This window comes from Aulonocara stuartgranti, assembly GCF_965226115.1.
Source record: "Aulonocara stuartgranti genome assembly, chromosome: 13".
NCBI lineage: Eukaryota > Metazoa > Chordata > Actinopteri > Cichliformes > Cichlidae > Aulonocara > Aulonocara stuartgranti.
Window position 1 is genome coordinate 26,510,993 of NC_138949.1, and position 22,881 is coordinate 26,533,873.

General features: G+C 39.7%; 1 protein-coding gene across 3 annotated transcripts in view; it reads left to right on the forward strand.

Annotated features, from left to right (window-relative positions):
• The window catches only part of slc8a1b (solute carrier family 8 member 1b), a gene marked incomplete at its 5' end in the record, with an annotated part of 415,624 nt that overhangs the window by 285,127 nt on the left and 107,616 nt on the right, over nucleotides 1-22,881 (forward strand). For all 3 annotated transcript variants that reach the window (XM_082556690.1, XM_082556689.1, XM_082556691.1), the window contains 3 exons: nucleotides 7,639-8,561; nucleotides 10,106-10,270; nucleotides 10,993-11,786. In XM_082556690.1, the coding sequence (XP_082412816.1) occupies nucleotides 7,639-8,561; nucleotides 10,106-10,270; nucleotides 10,993-11,786 (1,882 nt within the window). The remainder of the gene's footprint in view (nucleotides 1-7,638; nucleotides 8,562-10,105; nucleotides 10,271-10,992; nucleotides 11,787-22,881) is intronic.

Below are 22,881 nucleotides of genomic sequence, written 5' to 3' on the forward strand. Positions count from 1 at the left end.
CAGGATGTATTTTGCAGGCAAGAAACAAGCCCTGAACTGTAAACAGTGTGGGTGATTATCTTATGTCATCTGAAGTGTAATCTTCTGATAAAGCGTTAAGCAACCAAAACTGTGTAAGGTAGGTCTATCAAGGATTCCTGTTCGTGAGGATGAATTTTAAGCAAGCCAGATGGAAAAAATGGAGGAAGGAACAGAAACTGGAGTGCTTACCCAGGGTTAGCCAATGAACTGTGTTATATTAGGAACTGTGGCATGCGCAGCTGATAGTATATACATAATCTACTGCTTTATTTTTTAAGAATGCAGACTATTAACTATGTTTTATGGTAAAAGCTAGGAGACTCGAGCCCCAAGGGGAAAGGAAGAAAGCCTGGAAGTAGTTTAAATGACCAAACGATCTAAAAACAGCCAGCAACTGCTGTATTTTGTGCAGTTTAACACAATTCACCCTTCCTCTGTTTGTGAGAGGGCTCTGGCAGCTCCAGTGTTGTTGTCACTGCAATAATTTATTCATCCTTATGTTTTTTCCTGTTTGTCCTATTCGGGGTCACAGACCCATCAAAATTGCACAGATGAACTGAATCATTTGAACAGATAAAAACACAGGAAAAACACTATAGTGCAGCGGTCCCCAACCCCCGGGCCTCGGACCAATACCGGTCCGTGAGTCGTTTGGTACCGGGCCGCGAGAGTTGAGGCTCAGGTGTCAAATGTATAGTTTTCAGGGTTTTTATCGGTTTTCAGCGTTATTTTGTTATCGTTTTTATCGTTTACTCGGTTTTCCTGGGTCTTTTCACGTGTGTTATGAATAAATCTTCTTTTTTTCGGTACCGGTACTGGTTTTATTTTGTTGTATTTATCCGTGACACCTTAAAGGCCGGTCCATGAAAATATTGTCGGGCATAAACCGGTCCGTGGCACAAAAAAGGTTGGGAACCACTGCTATAGTGAGCAATAAAGGCCGTGGGTTTTTAAGCAAGTGAGTTGCCGTGGACCAGTAAGTACCAGAAAGTACCAAAAGCAAAGTATTTCAAAAGCTGACTGAGTTCTCCTCCACATCACAGATAAGAAAGGCATAACGGCACTAATTGTGACCTTCCATTAGTAGCTTATGCTGTGCCATTTGTAGTTTTTTTCCTGTGCTTATGGACTTCTAGAGCAGTTTTTTTAAGTTGGAGGGCTGAATTTCCTAGTTCCCAGTTGGAATTTTCAACTGGAACACCCCCTAAAGTTGGAACACAAACTTTGGAGCAGCCTCACCAACCCTGACTTCACAACCCAAGATGGCGGCATGCATGTAAACGGCAGTAAAACTGTGAAACTTGTTATCAGGACAGCCACAGTTGTGTATTTGTGACTGGCTAAATAAGCCATATGAACAGCATTGAACAAGTTCTATCCATGAACGTGCTGCAGTGATGTTTTTAAGCCCCGCAAAATAAACAAGTGTGGTGCTTGTGGAGCAGGGCCTGCTGTGATTTTGGCCTTGTTTGGGTGTGTCCTGCCTTAGGTTACAAAAGTGGTGGCAAATAACTCTACAATTAAGAAAGTGCTTAAGGTCAGAGAAAGGTGAGTTCTAGTGCCAGAGAGCCTTGCTGGGTTGCAGCTAGAGAGCTGTGTGTGGTGGCTGCTTACTGCTGCTCTGTGGAGAGGAGTGTGTGTTTTGTTGACTTAGCCTTTTTTTTTTTTTTTACTTATTTTTCAGTTTAGTGACTAACTCCTGGGTTTGGTTGTTTCCTTTCTTTTACAGGTGATAGTCGTTTGTCCGTCTGTTTCAGTTTCATTCGTAATAAAAACATTAATAAAAACCTTTAATTTAACAAGTTCACCTTCATGTCACCTTTTTTTTTTCAACCCAGACACTTCTTGTCACTTTCCCACATACCCTGTATGTTTTAGGGGAACGTTAAAGGTCCAATTGCTAATTGGCAATAATAAATGAATGGCTCTACCTCGCTAAGCAGGAAAACAAACCACATTTTCCTTCCTTTTCTGACATTACTACTGGAAACATGCAAAGACTTGTAGCAATATACTGCTTCTGTTTGACATAAAAATGTACCTGCACCAATTGAGCAACATCAATCATAGTAAAATTCCCACTCACGGCTAATTTAGAGGGATGGTTTACTGAATTTCTACAAACCTACCCTGTTCCAGGTTCAGTTGTAATTTTTCTTTTGTCCTTTTTGACCATATCTACAAATTTTGCGACCTTTATAACCTCCAATTGTGTCGTGAAGCTTTAGAACATACACTCTATTGAATGGAGAAGAACTGGCTTTTGGTGTTATGTTCAGCCATCTGCCTTTTAGAAAAATGACATCTCTAAGTGAAAACAGCCAAATTCCAGAGCACACTGAATTATTGATCAGTTGGAAAAGTAACATAAAGGCTTTTGTGACCACACAAGAAGCCCATATAAGGCAAGGAGCTGCTGACTAGCATTAACCAAGGGGGAAATGGTTTCTTATGACCTTGGCAAATTGAAGTTTAATTAAGTAGACATGTAATTTTGTTGAGAGTTGATTTTCCTAATGTCTGAGCACAAAGCTCTTACACCACAGCAGAGCCCACTCAGTAAACATCGGGGCAGCAGTTAAACATTTGGTCCATTTAACCCAAATATTTAAATTCACCACTGGTGGATTTTACATTACAAAGTAACAGATTTAGCCAGCAAACATCTTCAACACCATTAAGCGAGACACACACACACACACAAATACTCTCCATACTGTATACTGTATTATATTCTCAATAGATTCTTGAAGGAACTTTTATTGTGTGTTTAGCTATGAACAGCGTCAGAATGGATTCTTGGCTTAATAGGACAGAAAATTTTATTCATGTTGAAAAAATATATTTATATTCATAATAGTTATTGTAGTAGCTTGGCAAAATTGTGCTGTGTACAGCTATTGTCACATAGGAAAAACAGTGGTTCCTAACTGCAGCATAATCAAAATTATTGCGACAGTATGCAATGAATTTGTATGTATGCAATGCGATCTCATTACCCTTTAAATCATTGCTTCAAAGATGAGATCCAGGGCTTTTACTGCTTGCAGTCACTTGCCATTTTCAAGGAGACTTTGGTGCGTCAAGACACTGATAAAACAACAGTAAGACAGAGTCAGTCTGCTATCAGTTTGTGATTGAATGGGATCAAATGAACAATTACATACAGTCTGTTTGTGATATTACTGTGATTATCTATGATAAAGTGGCAAGAATCACAAGACTGTTGCTGTTAATGTGCAGAAAAATTAACATTAAACAGAAATTCACAATAACTACATTCAGAAACCAGCCAGAACCTCATACCTGGACAAGGTTTTCTGAAATCCCTCCTGACGTAGCTGCTGCACCACGCTATATTAACTGCAAATGGATAAAGGTGCTAGATGGAGAACATTACCTGACTGTCTGAGTCAGACCATGTTTGTTTGGAGACAGGTTGCCTACCTGCAGGCAACCTCCGCAATCAGCTTGCAATGGAGAGTGGTCACTGAGAGGTTGGAGGTGTTGCATGCTCCACTTGTGGGTGAATAGTTAAAAAGAAAAAAGGTTGTTTGAAAAAGGTTCTGATCTGAGCTTTGTTTTGTCTCTTAATTCTGGTTATTGCTCTTTAATTCAATGGATTACCTCTTTTATCATTGCTTTATTGCTTTTCTTAAACAATTAAAAAGTGGTAAAATTAATTTACACTGCTGTTTTGTGTAAATTAGTTTTAATTTGCTACACTTGTTCTGTTTCAGCATGGTCGATGCATTTGGCAAACTCAGATCTCTCAAGCTGTGCTGTATGTTGTGAACTGCAGCCAGTCAGAAGACAATTTAATTTAATCTAATTTTTCAGAAACTGAATGAATTGTGGGGCATCACCAAGGCAAGAATCACATAAAAAGTCTATTTATAACTGGGAGTAACACCAAGCTGGAAATGAGCACAACAGGCCACCTTTAATTTTAATCAAGCACATTTTATGGTTCAGTCATGACGACTTTTGCTATAGCACTTTTGTGCTATAGCAAAAGGCAAAGAACATTTAAAAAAAATTTTCTGTGAAAATATGGATTTTTTTTCAAGATTCTTTTCATTGTATTTAGACATAGAGGCATTCAAAGTATAGATACAAACGTGCAAAATCTGTGTGGCTTTAATTCTGTGGAATGGTCCAGGAGTGGATATGTGTTCTTCTCCTGAAGTTTAAACTAAATTATATAACCATCCGCAACCCAGCACCTTTTATAGTAATGCAAATTTTGATGAAATGAGGTTTCACTAATTCAGGAGACTCGAATTTAAGCTGTGCAGTATTTACAAACTACAGTGTAACTGCACTTTTTTACAACTCACATGAACATTGCAATTCTAAGTTTATCCTTTCACTTGGAGCAATTTAATATTTTCTGTTCCTCCTTTCATTCAGATAAAGTACTTTCTAATATTTTGCCTACTGCTCTGCTGTCTGACCATCACATTGTTGCATACAAAAGTGCATGCAATACAGAAACAGATGAGGCAAAGACTCCAAGGCCACCAAGATAGAAACATGCCAGAGAATTGCCTTGAGTCCACTAATAGACTCATCATGTTATAGAGCAGAGTCCCAATGCTCCAATATGTTTGATTAATTCCCATAAAAAATGAGCGGCCTTATGAAAAATATCCATGTTATTTTTCAGTGATTTGTATTTATGATGATACATTTCAGGTGTTGCAATGCCAGATTTCCAATTATGTTGTTTACCTTGGAGCAAGAATTTAGTTCTCGGATACGAGTCTGATGTTAGGACTAAGTTGTATCAGTTTGCATTAGGGCTGCCATTAGTCCACTAGTCACGATTACGTCGACTATTAAAATCGTAGACGACTAATTTAATAGTCGACATGTTGTTTGAAGCTTTGTAAGATCCCAAAAGACACAGGAATGAGTAGTATGATTTAAGAGTGTAATAACGGACTGAAACAGAAGAAGGCAGCACTGCATGTACAAGGATGCCAGCTGGTTAAACCCCGAAGAAGTTGTGTCCCAGAATTCATAGCGGCCCAGAATAGTTGTCAACGATGGCGGCAGCTAGTTAGTTTTAATATTACTCTTATTATTCTTTTTGGGTCACAAAATAAAGTTTAACATATTTTCAGGCGAGAATGTAGCTGTGTAAACCTCAAATATCTGCTCAGTTTATCAAGACACCACATATTTGCAAAAGCGCTCTGACGTTTTTGGAGACGTCAGAGCCGCTAGCCGGGGGCAAGGCTCACTAGAACCGGTAAGAACACTGGACTCCTGGCAAATCGTTTTCAAACCCAAGCCGTCTTTCGCCACTCAGGTTAAACATATATAAGTCACTTAGATAACTTAAAAATGTTATTGTTTGGATTTTTTCAGTATTTAATTTGTTTCTGAGTAAATCGGTTTGGCTGAGATTAAAGTTATAGTTTTTACACAGCTGAATAAACTTCAAGCAGACAACTGATTATCAGAACTGTGAGATGCTCAAGAATATACTGTTATATTTTAGATAGCAAGGAGCAGACGGCTGAGTTTAATAAACTCCACCGAAACGATCTGCAAATGTCATTAACATTTAATTAACTATCATCTTCTCTTTACTTTTAGTTAGCACATACCTTAAACACTTAAAGCTGTAAGCTAATGATAGTTATATAAGAGCAGATGCATGCTGGTGCAAAAATAATCGGTGACTAGTCTATTATCAAAATAATCGTTTGTGGCAGCCCTAGTTTGCATGTCCCCCCCATTTTCTTTGGTACCTGTCATTAAATGTCACTACATGGGCTTTTTATGACAAAAGTGATTAGTCTGTGTGAATGCCTACACTTAAAACACAAATAAGCACACGATTAATTTGTGAACTACCCACATCTCAATGCTAAAGTGTGTTTTGGAAACAATAAGCCCAAATCAGGCATTGAAAAATACAATCTGAAATAATTACTCAGAATGCTACACCTTTTCTCTGAAAGGTTCACCGGGGGAGATTGATGAAGCTCTGTGGGCATCTTATGGGTGTGTGATATTTAAAAGATGTCTTAATAAAGCCACCTTATTCACAAGTTACTGTTGCTGAGAGAAGTAGACTGTTTTCATAAAGGCCACTGCCAGCAGTGTCATATTAGGTAGACCAGAGTATTATTGCTACAGGACCGCTGCAGGGAAGTTTCAGAAGCTGCTCCTTGAAAAGCCAAAGTGCTGAGCTCAGGAGCTCAAGTTTATCTTTGGTGTGATTATTCAAACTTGGTGTCCTTAAACAACTACGCAAACATCTGCCCTGAAACATGTCTGCTAATCTCTGTGGTGTTGTGTTTACAAGGTCCTAAGGCATTCATGTGAACTGAGCTATTTGGTTTTAGTCACACACCTCCCAACTTATCATGTAGGGCTGGGCGATATATCGAGTTTTTTAAAAATATCAATTTATTTTCATACGAGATATAAGATGGGACAATATCGTTTATATCGATATAGTCTATGTTACGTTATAATTATACTTGTGGAGCCGCAGGTTTGCCTCTCTTTCGTCCACTTTTGTCTCTACGCAACGTTACTCGGCCTCGCCTCTCCTTCACTGAACACAACTCCCCCTCCCCCATAGCTTCACCTGCATGACAAGATGAAAGCGGAAAATCTCCGTTAGCGAGTTACCGCGGATCGCCCCGTGCGTGGGGCTGGACGGCGTCAACGTGTTAGCGAGCTAACCGCACTAACGAGCTAACCGCGCTAACGACAAATCCTTTCATTTTCTCAAAACTCGACAGTGCGCCTTATGTATGAATTCTGGTTGTGCTTACTGACCGCGAACCGATTTTATGTGGTACACAGCGCTCAGCAATCTGTCAAAAAATGTTTTAATATGACTTTGCTAAACTACGGAGCTGCACCGCTTGATGGATTTTCGGAAAATTACGGCTACCGGGGAGGAGCCTCGCGGAGTGATACGTACTGTGTGTGTATAAGGACCACAAATGGCACCTGTTCAGAGACGTGGTGCAGCTGTGAAATCTGTCTCTTTGTTATTATGCTCAGCGTCTTAGTTTACATTTTGACTGCACAATTGTGAGCTTTTTGTTATGCACAAAAACAACATTGTTTTCTTTTATTTATGGACCATGATTATTTAATAAATGCTGATAATTTATTTTTGAGTAATTTCTTCATGTACATCTACGCTGTATGTAAATAAAAGTGCCCGTGTGACATCTGGGACACAGTGTGACTAAGAACTCTCTTTTTGTTCTTAACTTATGGCTTTAAAAAGAAAATATCGAGATATACATCTTATATCGCCATCCAGCTAAAAAATATCGAGATATGAATTTTGGGTCATATCGCCCAGCCCTATTATCATGTACTTTATCAATGCTGACGTGCTCTTGTACAACATTCAATCATAATATTTCATGATATTGGCACCTTGCAGGCAGCATCATTTAATGTAAGTAAATTGAAGTAAACAAATATTTTCCTGTGAAAATCACTACATTATAAAAATCATGTTAAAGGAGATTTAAATGTTAGAATTCCCCACTGGTTCCTGTTTTCAACAACATTCATTTGTCTTATTTCTAATAATACTTTGTATTTTCTCCTGTTGTTTTCTCTCTGAAGGTTCAACATCCTCATTAACACCTCAGAGTACTGGTCTTGACACCAACATGGCCCGTCGGGATCACTCCTCCCGCCTGTCCCCGACCATGAGGTTAACAGTTGTTACGGTGATCCTCTTCCTTAATCTCCATCCCTCGTTGGCCGGGGCACCCCCTGAAGCAAGCCTGGGTGGCTCTGTTTCAGCTGTGTCCACCAATAAAACTGAATGCAGTAAACCTGAGCAGTGTTCACATGGGGTGATTCTGCCTATTTGGGAGCCCCAAAACCCATCATTTGGAGACAAGGTCGCTCGTGCAACTGTTTACTTTGTGGCTTTGGTCTACATGTTCCTGGGTGTGTCCATCATCGCAGACCGCTTTATGGCATCAATAGAGGTTATAACATCACAGGAAAAGGAGATCACCATTAAGAAACCCAATGGAGAAACCACCACCACTACTGTCCGGATCTGGAATGAAACGGTCTCCAACCTTACCCTCATGGCTTTGGGCTCTTCAGCACCTGAAATCCTCCTGTCCATTATAGAAATTATTGGTCATGGGTTTGAGGCTGGCACACTGGGACCCTCCACTATTGTGGGTTCTGCAGCATTCAACATGTTTGTCATCATCGGTATTTGTGTGTATGTCGTTCCTGATGGCGAGACGAGGAAGGTCAAGCACCTCCGTGTGTTCTTTGTCACGGCCACCTGGAGTATTTTTGCCTACATTTGGCTCTACCTGATTCTGTCAGTGATCTCACCTGGCGTTGTGCAGGTGTGGGAGGGGCTGCTCACTTTCCTCTTCTTCCCCATTTGTGTGGTGTTCGCCTGGATAGCCGATCGCCGCCTGCTGTTTTACAAGTATGTGTACAAGCGCTACCGCACTGGCAAGCAGCGTGGCATGATCATTGAGACCGAGGGTGATCGTCCACTTCCTTCCAAGGTATGATGCTGTCACTGTTGCCACAGCCGTTATCACCAGGGTTCATTTTCCACAGACATTTTTTGTATAAAGCATATAACTGTTTATTGCATTTAACTAGTCATTTACTGAAATCTGGGGAATGCACTGAATAAAATGTCAGAAAGGGTAAGACACACATTACTACCTACTATTCTTTGCTATGCTTTGGCATGTACAGTTTTTTGCAATGAACACAAGAGTGAGGACAGGACAATGAACAGTTTTCTTATCTTCAGTTCAAATAAATTAGTTTTAATGTGCCTGACCTTTCCTTTTTGGAACCTCCTTAAATTGCTTGATTTGCCCTGTTAGACTTTGTTGTTGTAGCAGTTTCTTATTCCCATATCGCACCAATGTCTTACTACCAAGTTTTGCAGAAGAAAAAATGCCTTCCTTAGTGTCGTATAAAAATCTTAACAGTTATAACTAAAGCATATCCGACATATCTGTGAGAAGAGTCAGCTAGTAAAAACATAATTAAGCTGTCCTCATCCAAACACATGGTGGAAAAGATAAGGTGCTAAGGTATGTGCGTGAAGAGTGTTCATGAGTAATGTGTACCTCAAATCTGTATTACAGAATGACATTTTGCCATGCTAAACTGTTGTTATGAAACACGCACAAATACCTTCTTAAGTATTGTCAGCTATTAATTTTTCATTTTGACTATTATCTGATGACACATGTGAAGATGAAGTGCATCACACACATCTAATTAAATCTTCAGTACTGTGGTGTAGATTGTGTTGATTTGCTACAGTTAATTTGAAGCCTGGTTGTCTCTTCTTCTGCATTTGAAAATTGCCCATGGTGTTATTGCTTGATGGCATTATAAAGAATCAGTGCTCCGTAAGTATATGAAGAACACTTTCATTTCATCTTCTGAAAAAAAATCACTAAATTAAATTCAAATATGTTCCTGGGGGAAAAAATGAGTATTTCTTGCCTTCCCGTTTAAAGAGACGAAGGACGTTTCATCAATGAAATGATTCTCTACGAAAAATGCAATGTCAGTGAAAAACAGAATACTTCTTTATTCTGACAGCTACAAAATAAAGTGACATCCAAATACTGACGGCTAATATATTACCTACCCATCCTTTGGGATCTGGTACTGTTAGCTTACCATGGTTACATGTAAAGTAAACCTTTGGAAATGTGAAAGCAAAAGTTTTTTGACCTAAATGTGGCTGACAAAACAAATAGTTTCAAGAATAAAACAGTGAGAACTGAGCTTTGAAACACTGACAGATAAAACTCTCACTGACCAGTGTCTAATAGCACCCTTCTTTGCTTTGATTGAGGGGTGTTATTGGACACCAACATGTTCACATGACTGGATTCACACAAACACTCACTATTTGATTTCATGCTTGTTGTTGTGTTCTCATCACATACATGCAGTTCTCACTTGACCTTTGAGATTACAGAAGAGCGCCTAAAGAATTGATATATTGACAAAATCTTAAATGAGGTGTACTGATTACTTCTTCCTTCCGTCCTTCTATTGCTTCTGTTTTAAGGTGGACATTGAGATGGATGGAAAGATGCTGAACTCTCATGGTGTTGACTTCCTTGATGGTCCACTGGGCTTAGATATAGATGAGAAGGACTTGGATGAGGAGGAAACACGGAGAGATATGGCCAAGATCCTGAAGGAGCTTAAACAGAAACATCCTGACAAAGAGGTTTGTAACAAAGTCAGAAATATATCTTGCTATTGCTGCTCTAGTTGCACAAGACCAAAGGTAATCTGCAATATATAAAACTACTGCTGTTTGCTTTCATTTTTACAGGGTCAGATCACCAGTCTGTTGCAGAATATTAGATAAATTCTTAATAAATTCAGGCATTTATATATATTTACAAGTGAATTTCACACTTATGTATTGGTGAATATAGAAAATTAATAGGAAACCAAAGACATTTCCAAATAAAATATGCAGTATTTTTATTTGTTCTCTCACAAAGAAAATGCTGCAGACTTACTATTTACACAAAGACGAAATTTCTGAATTCGGAAAACATTTTCAAATAAAAACTTTTTGTCCTTCTACAAGAAAAAGGATTTGCGAAAGAGAACTAAGTGGTTGGCTTGGCATGTAATTTACATCTGTTTTTTTCCCCCAGACTGTGCTTGACTTACTGTAAGTGTTTGACTCATTATAATTTTACTGCTATTTGACAGTTTCTTGTTCAGTAGTGATTGATGTGACATGTAGTTAGATCTTATTTATCCATCCGAGCTTGATGAAACTCCACCACATTGGTTCAGTGACACACAGCTTTTAAAAACATAAAATAGGATACTGTTTCAGCAGTCTGGGAGTCGGGATTTATACCCCCAGGAAATCTACTATTAATGCATGTTGTTGCACTCTTTGTGGCTTTTTGTATTTTCTCTTACCAGGTGGAGCAACTCATTGAGCTTGCCAACTACCAAGTCCTGAGCCAGCAGCAGAAGAGCCGTGCTTTCTATCGATGCCAGGCCACCCGACTGATGACAGGTGCTGGCAACATCCTGAAAAAACATGCTGCTGATCAAGCACGAAAGGCTGTGAGCATGCACGAGGTTCGCTCAGAAACTGGCGAAAACGATCCTGTCTCCAAAATCTTTTTTGAGCCCGGTTCTTACCAGTGTCTTGAGAACTGTGGCACAGTGGCAGTGAATGTGGTGCGGCGTGGCGGCGACCTGGGCAAGACGGTTTCTGTGGAGTACCGGACAGAAGATGGCACAGCCAACGCTGGCTCGGACTACGAGTTCACCGAGGGTGTAGTGGTTTTCAAGCCTGGTGAGACGATGAAGGAGGTCCGTGTGGGGATCATTGATGATGACATCTTTGAGGAGGATGAAAACTTCTTGATTCACCTTTCCAGTGTCAAAGTGTTGACATCAGAAGGCGAGGAACCTGAGGAGGGGGGCGAGTCAGCTAATCACGTTGACTCAGTGGCCTGTCTCGGCATGCCATCCACAGCAACCGTTACCATCTTTGACGACGATCATGCCGGCATCTTTACGTTTGAGGAGCCCGTATGCCATGTCAGCGAGAGCGTTGGCACCATGGAGGTGAAGGTGCTGAGAACCTCAGGGGCTCGTGGCGTGGTCATGCTGCCATACAAGACGTTGGAAGGAACAGCGCGAGGTGGTGGAGAAGACTTTGAAGACTCTCACGGCGTCCTGGAATTTCAAAACGATGAGATATTGTGAGTAACTTTGATCAGTCTCTCTTAAAATCATTAACTGGTTTTCATGTAGATAATGATCAGCTTCACTGTCATTATCCTCATATTTTTCGTAATTGTTTATTATGCATTTTGTCAGTGTAATGTTGCAAATGTTATTGGTGATGAAGTAAAAAGGCGATGGTGTCAGTGCGATGTGGTGGTTGGGATGAGCGGTAAGGTGGACTGCTCTCTCAGCACACAACAAAATCAACAATACCCCACCCCCTTTATGCTTTTTGCCTTGTCTCTGTTTCCTACTTTGCCTTACTTATGCTCTTCTTTTATTTTCATCAGACTGTTCAGACCTCTGCCTTGGTCTCTGCCTTGGTCTCTGCCGTGCTGCGATGTTAGTCTTCTGTAGATTTTATTGATTTTTGCACTCTGTAGTGTAGTTTAACTTATAAGTTCCAGTGCCGAGAAGTTGGGAAAGTGAATTATTTGTTGGGTGGTCGGTTGTTTGAATTTCAAGTAATTCGAATGTCATAGCGCTGAATTTGAACGAGATGCATTGAGCTTTCTTTGAGTAAGTCATGCAGTGGAAAACAAAGAGGACCTAGACACTGGAAAAGGTACAAGAACTCAACAGACAGCAGGGAGCTGGAGAAATGCTAAGGAGGGACATCTATCTAGTCAACTTAATTTAGATTTAAAAAAACAACAACAGTTGCCCTTTTAGGTGGCTTAATAATGTGTGAGAACATCCCAGAACAAACCACTCACGAAGCCAGCTTGAAGTTTATTTGTCATCTTTCTTAGTTGAAAAGGGACTCCACTGGAGCTCCATTTAAAGATCCCTGCTGTGAAATAAGAGCGGCACAGTTTAAAGCTCTTCTCAACCCAATGCTTAAAATCTGATGGTGACTCATGGTGAGGTTTGTGATGGCTATTTGACCACATTTGAAGAGGACTTTTACCACGCTGTTGATTTTGCTCACGGCCAGCTGCTGTAGTCGTCATCCTGACCCACACCAAGTGTGGGAAATTAGCTCCAGCTGTCAGTCTAATGTTTGTATAATACTGGTCAATATGCTTTGAAACTGAAGATAATTCCACAGTCTTCTATTCTTGTGTATATATTTTTTCAAAACTGAAGTCCTTTCATTACCAACCATTATAAAGAATTTTTTTTTGCCAAAACATTAGGTGACATGCTGACAGTACAACTGTACAGCTGATACAGGTAAATGGTATTGTACTTAGACTGTAGCCTTGTATGTTAGTCTCCTAATAGCTGTTTTAACCTTGTTAGCAGTAAATATCAAGCTCATTGTATCATTATGTTGTTCAGACTTCATTTACACATTGACGCGGTGGTTCTTAGCCAGTTTTGGTGGCCATATTAGTTTTGCTGTGGACTATAGTTTTGTATACATTTGTTCTCCTTGTAACTGTGATTGACTTGAATCTCATGTCTTTAATGGTTACGTCTGCTTTGTTATAATGCAGTCATTCAGTGTTGCTAAAGTGCCTACACACATGCACTCCTGTAGCTGTATACATGTAAAACTGAATGTCTGTTGGTTCTTTTAATAGGAGCTCTGTATTGTGTATTTCTCACAGTAAGGTGAAATACTCTTGCGAATTATCATTTCTGGGCATTGTTCTGTAAGGTTGTTGGGCTTGTACCTTTAGCGAGATATATATACCCTATAACATACTTCAGCAGTTTACCTTGTTACCTTTAGGCATTATGTTTATTTATGGGAGCTGTGATCATCCCTAAATATCATCACATGTTACCGGCTGTATAACAACCGTCATTTAAATATCCACACCATCACTGTTTCGTTGACCACTCAATCGATCCCAGTATAGCAACTGGAATGAGGTTGAAGTAACTGATACTGAGTATACTGATGAAATGATTTCACTAAATCAACTGTACTGCTTCCTTATAAAATGGATTTCTGACCTATAAATCAGATGCTAAGAGTGTTTAGTTAGTGAGTCTTTGCCCATACTGTTTATCTTAGCTTTTCTGGCTGTGGAGGAGGTTCTTTATCTTCACAGAGAACATGAGCACGACTGTGAACTGCTGCTGGTGTGGTCTCATAATAAGTAAATGAGATTTTAAAGCTGATATTGAACTACAGGAATAAACTGTACTTGACTTTGTTTAGCAGTGCGGAAAGAGATGGAAAGCACTGTGCTCTTTTAGCTGGCTGGCTTCAGTTATTGGTTACTGTAGTTTGCCTTGGAAACCAAAGGTTTGCTTACAGTGCTTGTTTGGAAATGTTCAGTTTGTATGAGAGATGGAAGAAGAGTTGTAATGACATTAAACAAAGTGTGCTGCCATAATGAATGAATAGGAGAGACGCTGTCTTAGTAACAGTAGTCTTAAACTCTTTCTGTGTCAGCCTCTACTGTTTTAGGTCAGATTTGAAGCAGATGTCTGCAGGACTTGCTTTTTCAGCCTGTGGCAGACAGAATAGTTTCCACAGCTTATAGCGCTTACAGCCAGGAATAAGTGGGTTTTAATAATACTTTGTCCAAATCAAATGATGGACTGTACATCCGGCTATCATGGTTACTGTGTGTGTGTGTGTGTGTGTGTGTGTGTGTGTGTGTGTTTCTTTAGGGGAAGACTGAGTTGCTAAGTGATGACTGTAGACTACAGGAGATGTGCCTGAAGTGAAAAGTATTCTAAACATGCCACAAATGTTATCTATGTTATGTAGAAGCCATTTTGCTATTGGGAAATCAGGGGTTTGATTCCCAGACAAGTCATTTAACCACTTGGGGAGTAAGTGTGCCTATAACTCATCTGTGGTGACTTTTTTATATGAATAAGTTAAAACTGTAGGTGCTAAATCAAAAGGAAACCCCAAAGCATTATAAATAATAATAACAGAGAGACCAAAAATTAAGACTTCATGTCATGGCGAGCGATAGAATATCTGAAATTTTAACAGTAATTTAACCAAAACTTGAGCTTTCATTTAAGAATAACACACATGACTGCAACATGGTAACTTAATTTGTGCACATGCATAAATCTTAGTTAAAGTATTTTAACTTTGTGGTTTTATACTTCACTGTACCGTCCTTCTTTCCAAGCCTTGGAGTCAAGCAGTTGTTGCATATAAAAAGGAGGATGCTACACTGTGCCTTGTCTTCTGGATAAAGTTTCACGCCTTTAATGTGATGCGGTTAAAAAATAGCTGCTCTTGATATATGGCCAGAAACTGGTTATGCTGTTGCAAGCACAGCAAAGGAACTAAACTTTTAAGGACAGATACATGTAACGAATAATATGGTAACAAATAGTAACGACAACTTACCGTTCCATACCATTTATGGCCCTAATTATTTTGCAACACTTGTCCCATGCTGGGCTTTTTTAGAAAATATGCATTCCCACAGAAATACACAGTGTAAGTCAGAAATGAGCCATTGGGGCCCTGACATGTCCCTTTAGGGAAAAGCATTGAACAATTTTGCTGAGAAAAAAGAAATTACAAAATAGCTGATCTAAATATGATTGCCTCGAGGCTGACTCTACCCTGATTCTGTTTTCTGTGACAGAGGAGAGGGAATGAGGTAGAAAGAGAGAGATAGGGGTGGTACTGTGAGGAGAGAGATTAGTGTGAATGGAGGCAGTGATGGGAGCGTAGTGGGGTGGATGGAGGAGGGAGTGAGAAAGAGAAAAGTTGTAGTTCTCTAAAGTTGTGGTAATTTTCTATACGTACTAGCCCCTGCCTTTTTTTTTCTCCAATTTTCTTTTTCACCCCTTTGTATCTCTGCGTCTGAAAGAGGACCTGTGCAATTTGTCTCCAGAGTAGCTTGTGAGGTCTTGCCTAGTGTGTTTTGTGAAAGACGGAAATGTACATGATTGTGCTTGTGTGTGTGTTTGTGTGAGAGAGAGAGAACAATAGGAAGAGCACATAGACAACACCACATCCAGTGCTCAGTGCTGTCAAATTACCTCTCTACCAGCTCAGTGCTGCACATTTGTGTTTGTGTGGGTGTACTTTGCTATCCACCTTGTGGTTTAATGTGCCAATACAGATGCTTGAATTTACCAGCTGTGACATTGACACTGGTATTGTTTTCACTTTGTAGGTCTGTCTATCCGTCATCATGACAAGATGTTGCTGGAATTACCACAATGATGGTTTTGAGCCCTTGGGAGATGTTTATTTGTCTGTCTCTATGCAGATTTTGCCACAATAATAGTACTGCAAGATACAGTGATGAAGGTTTCCAAGTGCAAACAGGATGTAGTCAAAGAACTCCTTGGGAGGCAGTAATTTAAAGTACTACTACTAGGGCTGCAACAACTCATCGAGTAACTCAAATAACTCTATTACAAAAATCCTTGGGCCAAATTCTTTGCTTCAGTGATTTAATCCATGTAAGCGTTTCTACTACATCTGTAACTAAAATCAGACCTGCAGTGGAAATGTATTTAGGAGTGTGCATAAGAATATAAACTAATACAACATTAACCTCAAGTAGCCCCACAAAAAGACTGATAACACAAGCCAAAGTGAGGATGGTGTTGTCATTGTTTAGAATGGAGTCTGTCTACACAGACAGCAAAGAGGCGGAGCCATCAAGGTGAGCTCAGGTGGAGTGAAAGAAAGAATGCTTCTAGTATCCAAAACTGCCTCATTAAAACCTTTACTGGGAAAAAGCAGATGAAAGTCCCTCATCAAACAATCTGATCAACAAGTGAACTGCTTCCACCCACAGCTTTTCTGTATATGCCTGTATTACCACTGCTATTGTATTGCATACATGCTATTATAAACTAGTATCATAACACCTGTCTTATGATGAGCAGTTTTATCCAGAGCACCTTCCAGCGGTCTAAGTGGCTCTATTTTTATTATAGATGATCCTGATGGAATTGGCAGACTACTTAATGCAAACTGGGCCAGCAATTCAGTTTTTCTAAAGCTTGTCATTGAAACAGTATTTTTAGAAAATGGAAAGGGCAGTCAGGTTGGATATTATATAGAAAAAATTAAAGTACAATCAACATGTGGTTCATTAGTAATCAGCGAAGCAGTGTTTTCCAAGAGAGCGAGCCCTTGTTTCACATGCCGTCATACTGAGGTCAAAAAGTTGAGTAAACAGATCATGCAGGTGAATATGCACAATGACATGCGAATATGGAAAAACATGCATACTTACACATCTAAGCAAACTGGTGGTGCACACACTTCTACAGAACACAACATCAGTTGTTTTGCTGTGCAATCAGTCACTTTTTGACCCCACGAGGGAGCAAATATATGCACACATAGATACATACCAATTATGCAATTTCCATAAACAGGCAGCAAGTGGAGAAACATGGTGTAGTTGAGAATCAAATTAGGCTCCCTCCTACACTCACACACACATGCATACACACGATGAGCAGACTGGGAGTTCACACTCTAATAACCAGGACAGATCGGCCTTTTGAGATGCATGGTTAGAAGCTATAGAAATGTGGGATGTGTCTGTGTGTTTTTATGAGTAGGCCTGTGTGCTTTTTAAAAATACATTCAGATGGTAAAGAAATTTGATTTTTTTTTAACATTTTGCTTGTCATCGAGGTTCGGTTTGATCAAGGTTTACTTCTAAGATTCACAGTAGCATCGATATAGATTTCATTGTTCCCTTACTTGAATTGTTTCTCTATGCTCAAGAGAACTGCGTCACAGTAAAATGTATATTTTAAATGTTTCGTCAAGTTTGCAAAAAAGAAAATCCTAAATGAGAACCACACAATAAAAAAAACCACTTGGCTAACACCTGCAGATCATCAAACTGTCTCCTTCTTTTCATTAACAGTTTGCATAGTTCCTAAACCTCGAGCATGCATGATGTAATTGTATCATTATAAAATGCACATGCCAATAAACAAACAGACATATTTATGGACACGCATACGTTTGAATGCTGGTGGTAATGAGGCTTGATGGGGTTTGTAGGTCACATGCATGTACCCATACACATTGCACCCTTCTGTCAGAGCAGTACCATTAGTGAACATTTCTGAATTAATTAGTAGAGAAAGATAACAAGTGTTGTGGGAGAGCACTTGTTTTTCCACTTAAGGACGGATGATTAAAACTATGTATGTGTGTGTGTGCGTTGGTGTCTGTGCAGTGTTTCGTATTTGTTTTAATAAATTCCTCTGTTGCTCTGGACAATGAAGCAAAGTGTGAAACAATATCTGCTTGAATCTTTTTCCTCCTTACATGTACACACATTCAACACAGACACACAAACAAGCTTGCACTTTATGAGGTGTGAAGTCTGTGTTCTCGTGTTACAGAGTACATTGTTATCGCACATCTAAACGTAGGAGACACCTGTGATCTTGCGCGCGCTTTTACCGTGCATGCATTTGACTTCAGCTTTGAAATGATTTTGTTTCTAATGCTTAAACGACTGGAGTAGTAAACTGACTGAAACAAATCACGTCCTTTTGTGTGAAATTCAATCATTTTTCGCTTGCCATTTTCTGGTAACAGCTTGACACGTGTTTAGATGAGAGACTGTATATAAAGGATGGATGTAGCCGTAGCGTCTTTGCACATTTGCTTTGGATTTTGCCTCAGTGTTAGCACTACTGATGTCATCCCATTTGTTTTTTTGGAGCTGGAAGTCACCCTGATTGCAGTGTTAAGCTAGCAAACTTAGTTAGCAAGCTACATCCATAAACTGGTGCATATCCAGTGCAGACTCTGCTAATTAGTGCTATGTCGCAGACTAATAAAACACTTAACAAAGCTGAATTTTATTGGAAAGGCCGTACCACACAGCAGGCTATTATCAGATAATTCCACTAAAAATGTTCCACCAAAACCACAAACATGGTTGAGATTTCCAGTTCTGTGACTTATTTTTTGGATGACTTACTGACTAATTAAAAAGATTAGTATCTTTAATGGATGATTAAGATCATAGCTGCAGTCACATGAAGGCACAAGCATTGGGAAAAAGTGTAGGAAACATGTAGCAAATGAGGAGAGAGGCTCAAGACTGACATCATATCTTGGCGTTTTTTCACCCTACTTTCCACAAAATCAGCTTTTATCTCCGGCAGGCTGCCACAGTCTTTCTCATGAAGGAGAGCACAATCAATGTTTCAGAATCCTTTGTCAAGCTCATTACGCTAACCCATAAGCGGTTGCTTTGTTTACTGTATATACCTCTAAATCATTGCCAAGCTATTGCTCACATGGAAAAACACACATCATTTTAGATGGACACTCATAAACATAATGAGGGAACTGGACCGGACTGAAATATGCCATTTCCACTTGTACTGCATGATTGTTTGGGATATACAAGTATGACAATTAGGCTCTTCAGTGTTTTTTGTATACCGAATAACAGAAAAGTAGAAGAGAGTGCAAGCGAAAGGGGTGAGGACAAGAGAGGGCAGGTCAGCAGCTTGACAAATGAGCCCTAACCAGCTGCCTCCACAAAACACTATTGCCTTGGCAACGGTGGGGATGGAGAGAGAGAGAGTGAGAGGGGGAGAGAGAGAGATACTCAGAGACATAAAGGGAGCAAGAGAGTGATAAAAGACAGGAGAGTGAGAAAGATGGAAAAGAGGTTGGTCTGGGGTAAAGAGATAAAGAGCAGAGGCATAGACTAAGAAGCCAGATGGGAAACAATATTTTCTCATTTATTCTTACAGCTGCCAGATGTGGCTTCTAATTGTGTTGTTTGAATTTCGTGATTATAATCTATGAGCGCAAACTTTGCACTGTTTTTTAGCTGCTAAACAAGTACTTGATGCACTATTGCAACACACTCAGCTCATGAATATGTATCTTAGCAGTTTTAGGATACAGGGAATTTTGCAGTCGTTCTAGTTTTAACAAAAGCTAATAGAAGTTTTTAGGAGTAGATCTATGTAAAAAGATGTCACAATACATCACCAACCATTCTTGAATTACAGCTTTCACTTACTTGCCCTCCAACTTGTTTGTTATCCCTCTGGCAAATATAGCTGCAACTGATTGTGTCACATCTTCCATTCACAAGTTTGCCAACTAGCACATTCAGCTACAAGGAACAGCGCTTCCACTGAACAGCCACTCCCTTTACCCTGTGATGACTCAGTTGAGATCCACTGCACACTTTAAGAATTCAAGCACTTAAACATGTATAGGCATCTACAACTGCCGATACCAAGTCCAGGACAAAACACTGACAGCAACGTTTTTGAGCTCACAAACATGCAGTGCTGTTTTCACAGTAAAGAATTTCAAGAAGGATGTGACTCTTAATGAATTAATCCCTACAACAAAGCAGGAACTGAGGCATTTGCTTTGAAGTGGTGGTTTTAACATAAGAGCATTCTGCTTTTAAGTCAGTCTGGTCACTTGCTTTACCTATTTTAGGTATCATGAGCCATTTTTAAACCTGTGGCATCACTGTGTATATAGTGTAGCTCTTTGCTTGGTGCTTATCCTTATGAAAGAGGGGCTTTAATAAGAGCACTGGCATATTCCCTGGTCTGTCTGTCTGTCTCCACTAAGTAGTTCTAATGGATGACTATGAGCAGGCTAATGCTATTATGTTGATGTTAATTTTTTGGTGAGCGGGGTCTGTGATATTGGAACTGAATCCCACTGGGTTATTTATTCTTCACGTTAGTCGCAGAGGAATCGCTGAGGTCGGAAGATTGCCAAATGTGTGTTGTATGTATATGAACTTGACAGGTTAAGTGAAACAGATCATTGTTGTTTATACCATGGGATATTTCGGTTGCGTTTGTTAAACTTTGTGTGTGAGAGTTCTTTGAATATTATCAGCTGCCACAGTCAAAGATGGATATAACCTCTGTGTCTGAAAAGTGAAGTCATTTCATTGCGTTATTTTTACTGGCCAGCAGAGGGGCGACTCATGTGGTTGCAAAAACACTTCAGTTTGTATAGAAATCTGTGCAAGAGTAGTACTCTGATCCCTTTCTCTGTGACGTTGGGAAACATGGATTTCTGGGTTCAATTACTAGATTTAGTTAATTCATGTTCATTTTCAGCAATATTCTCCTCATTAGTCCCTCTGAGTTGCATTTGCATGTCCTCCCTGTGCTTGTGTAGGTTTCCTCAGGGGGCTCATGCTATCACAAACATGTTCACTTACTTCACCTATCACTGTGTTCTTCATGAAGGTATTGGCTTACATTCTCTGCACAGTGGCTTCCTACTGCATGATAATGTGTAGGACAAGTTAAAGGATCAGTTTCACTACAGGAATAAATAAAGGATATATTACCCTCATACACTTCGATCACCAGAGTGGCTTTAAATCCAAATCTCCAGATTCAGTTGGCAGTTACTTTTGGGTGAAATTCGCCCTGCGTGTCATGCGTTTTGAAGACATGCAGTGTTCAGCAGGAAAATTGAGTAGGAAAGAGTTTAAGCCTTTAATAGTTGTAAGGATACAAAAACCTTCCAAAGGAGAGCTTCCCCAAATCCCCAATTATTTAGCAAAGGCCTCTTCTCTGTATGATCAGTATAACCTGTATGGCCAATAATCACACCTCTACATACATTTTTTGTTTTACATACAAATGTGAACAAGTTCAGCGAGGAAAACAATATTTTTTAGAATCTAAAGTTAGTTCACATTCATTTTCATTTAAAACCAAGGTATTGCAAGTGATGGGAAATGTTGTGTATGTGTCAAAAACAAGCACATATCGCATCCTTCTGTTTAGTGAGAACGTAATTAAAACATTACAACAGGACAGGTCAGGTATAGGTCTCAGTTTTACTGCTAGGATTTGGAGTTTGCTGATTGAAAGGCGCTTGGTTTAATGCTTGCACTGCCTTTTGTGTAAAAGACATTAACCCAAAGCAAAACATTTCTTTGTTTTACAAGAAGTTGGGAAGACAGACGGTGTGTGTGTGTGTGTGTGTGTGTGTGTGTGTGTGTGTGTGTGTGTGTGTGTGTGTGTGTGTGTGTGTTAGAGAGAGAGAGCGAAAGCGAGATCATGCATGTTTTTAATTTGTCCATTAACACCTGCTCCATATGCAGAACACACCGTCTGTATGTGTTCTTTTTTTCTTCCACTTCTTTTTTCTCAGCATGCCGTTCTCTTAGCGCAGTGTTGCTGCGGGTAACCACAATAATGGCTGGTGCAGTATGTGGTCAAATGCTGCCAGTTGTAGTAAAAGCTCAGACTATTTCACGCTTTGATGAGTTTCTCTTTCCATCTCTCTCTCTCCCTTTTTGTGTGCCACTTATTGCAGTGCACACAGAGAAAGTGAAGAGTATAGAGGGCAGGGGAGAGAGCAAGAGATCAATGGATGTATAGAAGAAAAGTTCACAAATAAAGGACCATAGAGAAATGAATGGAGGACAGTGAGAAAAGGTGAAAGGAGAGTGCTAACAAGAGCTCACATTGCAAAAAACAAGGACAAAACTTGACAAATATACTTGAAACAAACTGCAGGACCACAAAATAATGTTGTGAAAGATAAAAGTGCACTGTTCTGCTACCTCCTTCTCATCCTCATCCTTACTAAATTTCCTGTATCTCTTAATCCAGTGTCTCACTATCTTCATTCATAATATAACTATTACATACACTCATCTTTAACGTGTCTAACAATAATAGTAATGATGACAAATGTGATTGTGCAAATGTATGAACCATAACAAAAAAGTGTTGGTTTTGAGCTGTCTTAAGTTACCTTAGGCCTGAGTCACACAGGCCTAGAGACCTGTCAGTGGCCCCCATGGTGAACCATGGAGACACGTACCTCCATAGTACCTCGGTTAGCAAATGTTTGTTGCAGTAGGGAGAAATTTTAAAGGTCATTTTTCTTCATTTCTTGTTTCCTTAGCATTTTTTCCCATTCAGGTTTAAATCCAGTCCAGCCAGCAGTTGGTGAGTGTGCGTCTTCTATACAAAGTATAGTAACTTCAGCAGTCTGCTAACAAGGAAAGAAATCACAAGGATATTTTTGGTGCAGTGCCCTCATTGTGACAAGTTTCACCCAGCAACAGCCAGCAACCTCCAGCAACCACTTACCAGTCAGGGAATATGCATTTTTCCTACACAACAGGTTGCCAGGAAGTTGCTGAGTATATGACCCAGACCTTAGCT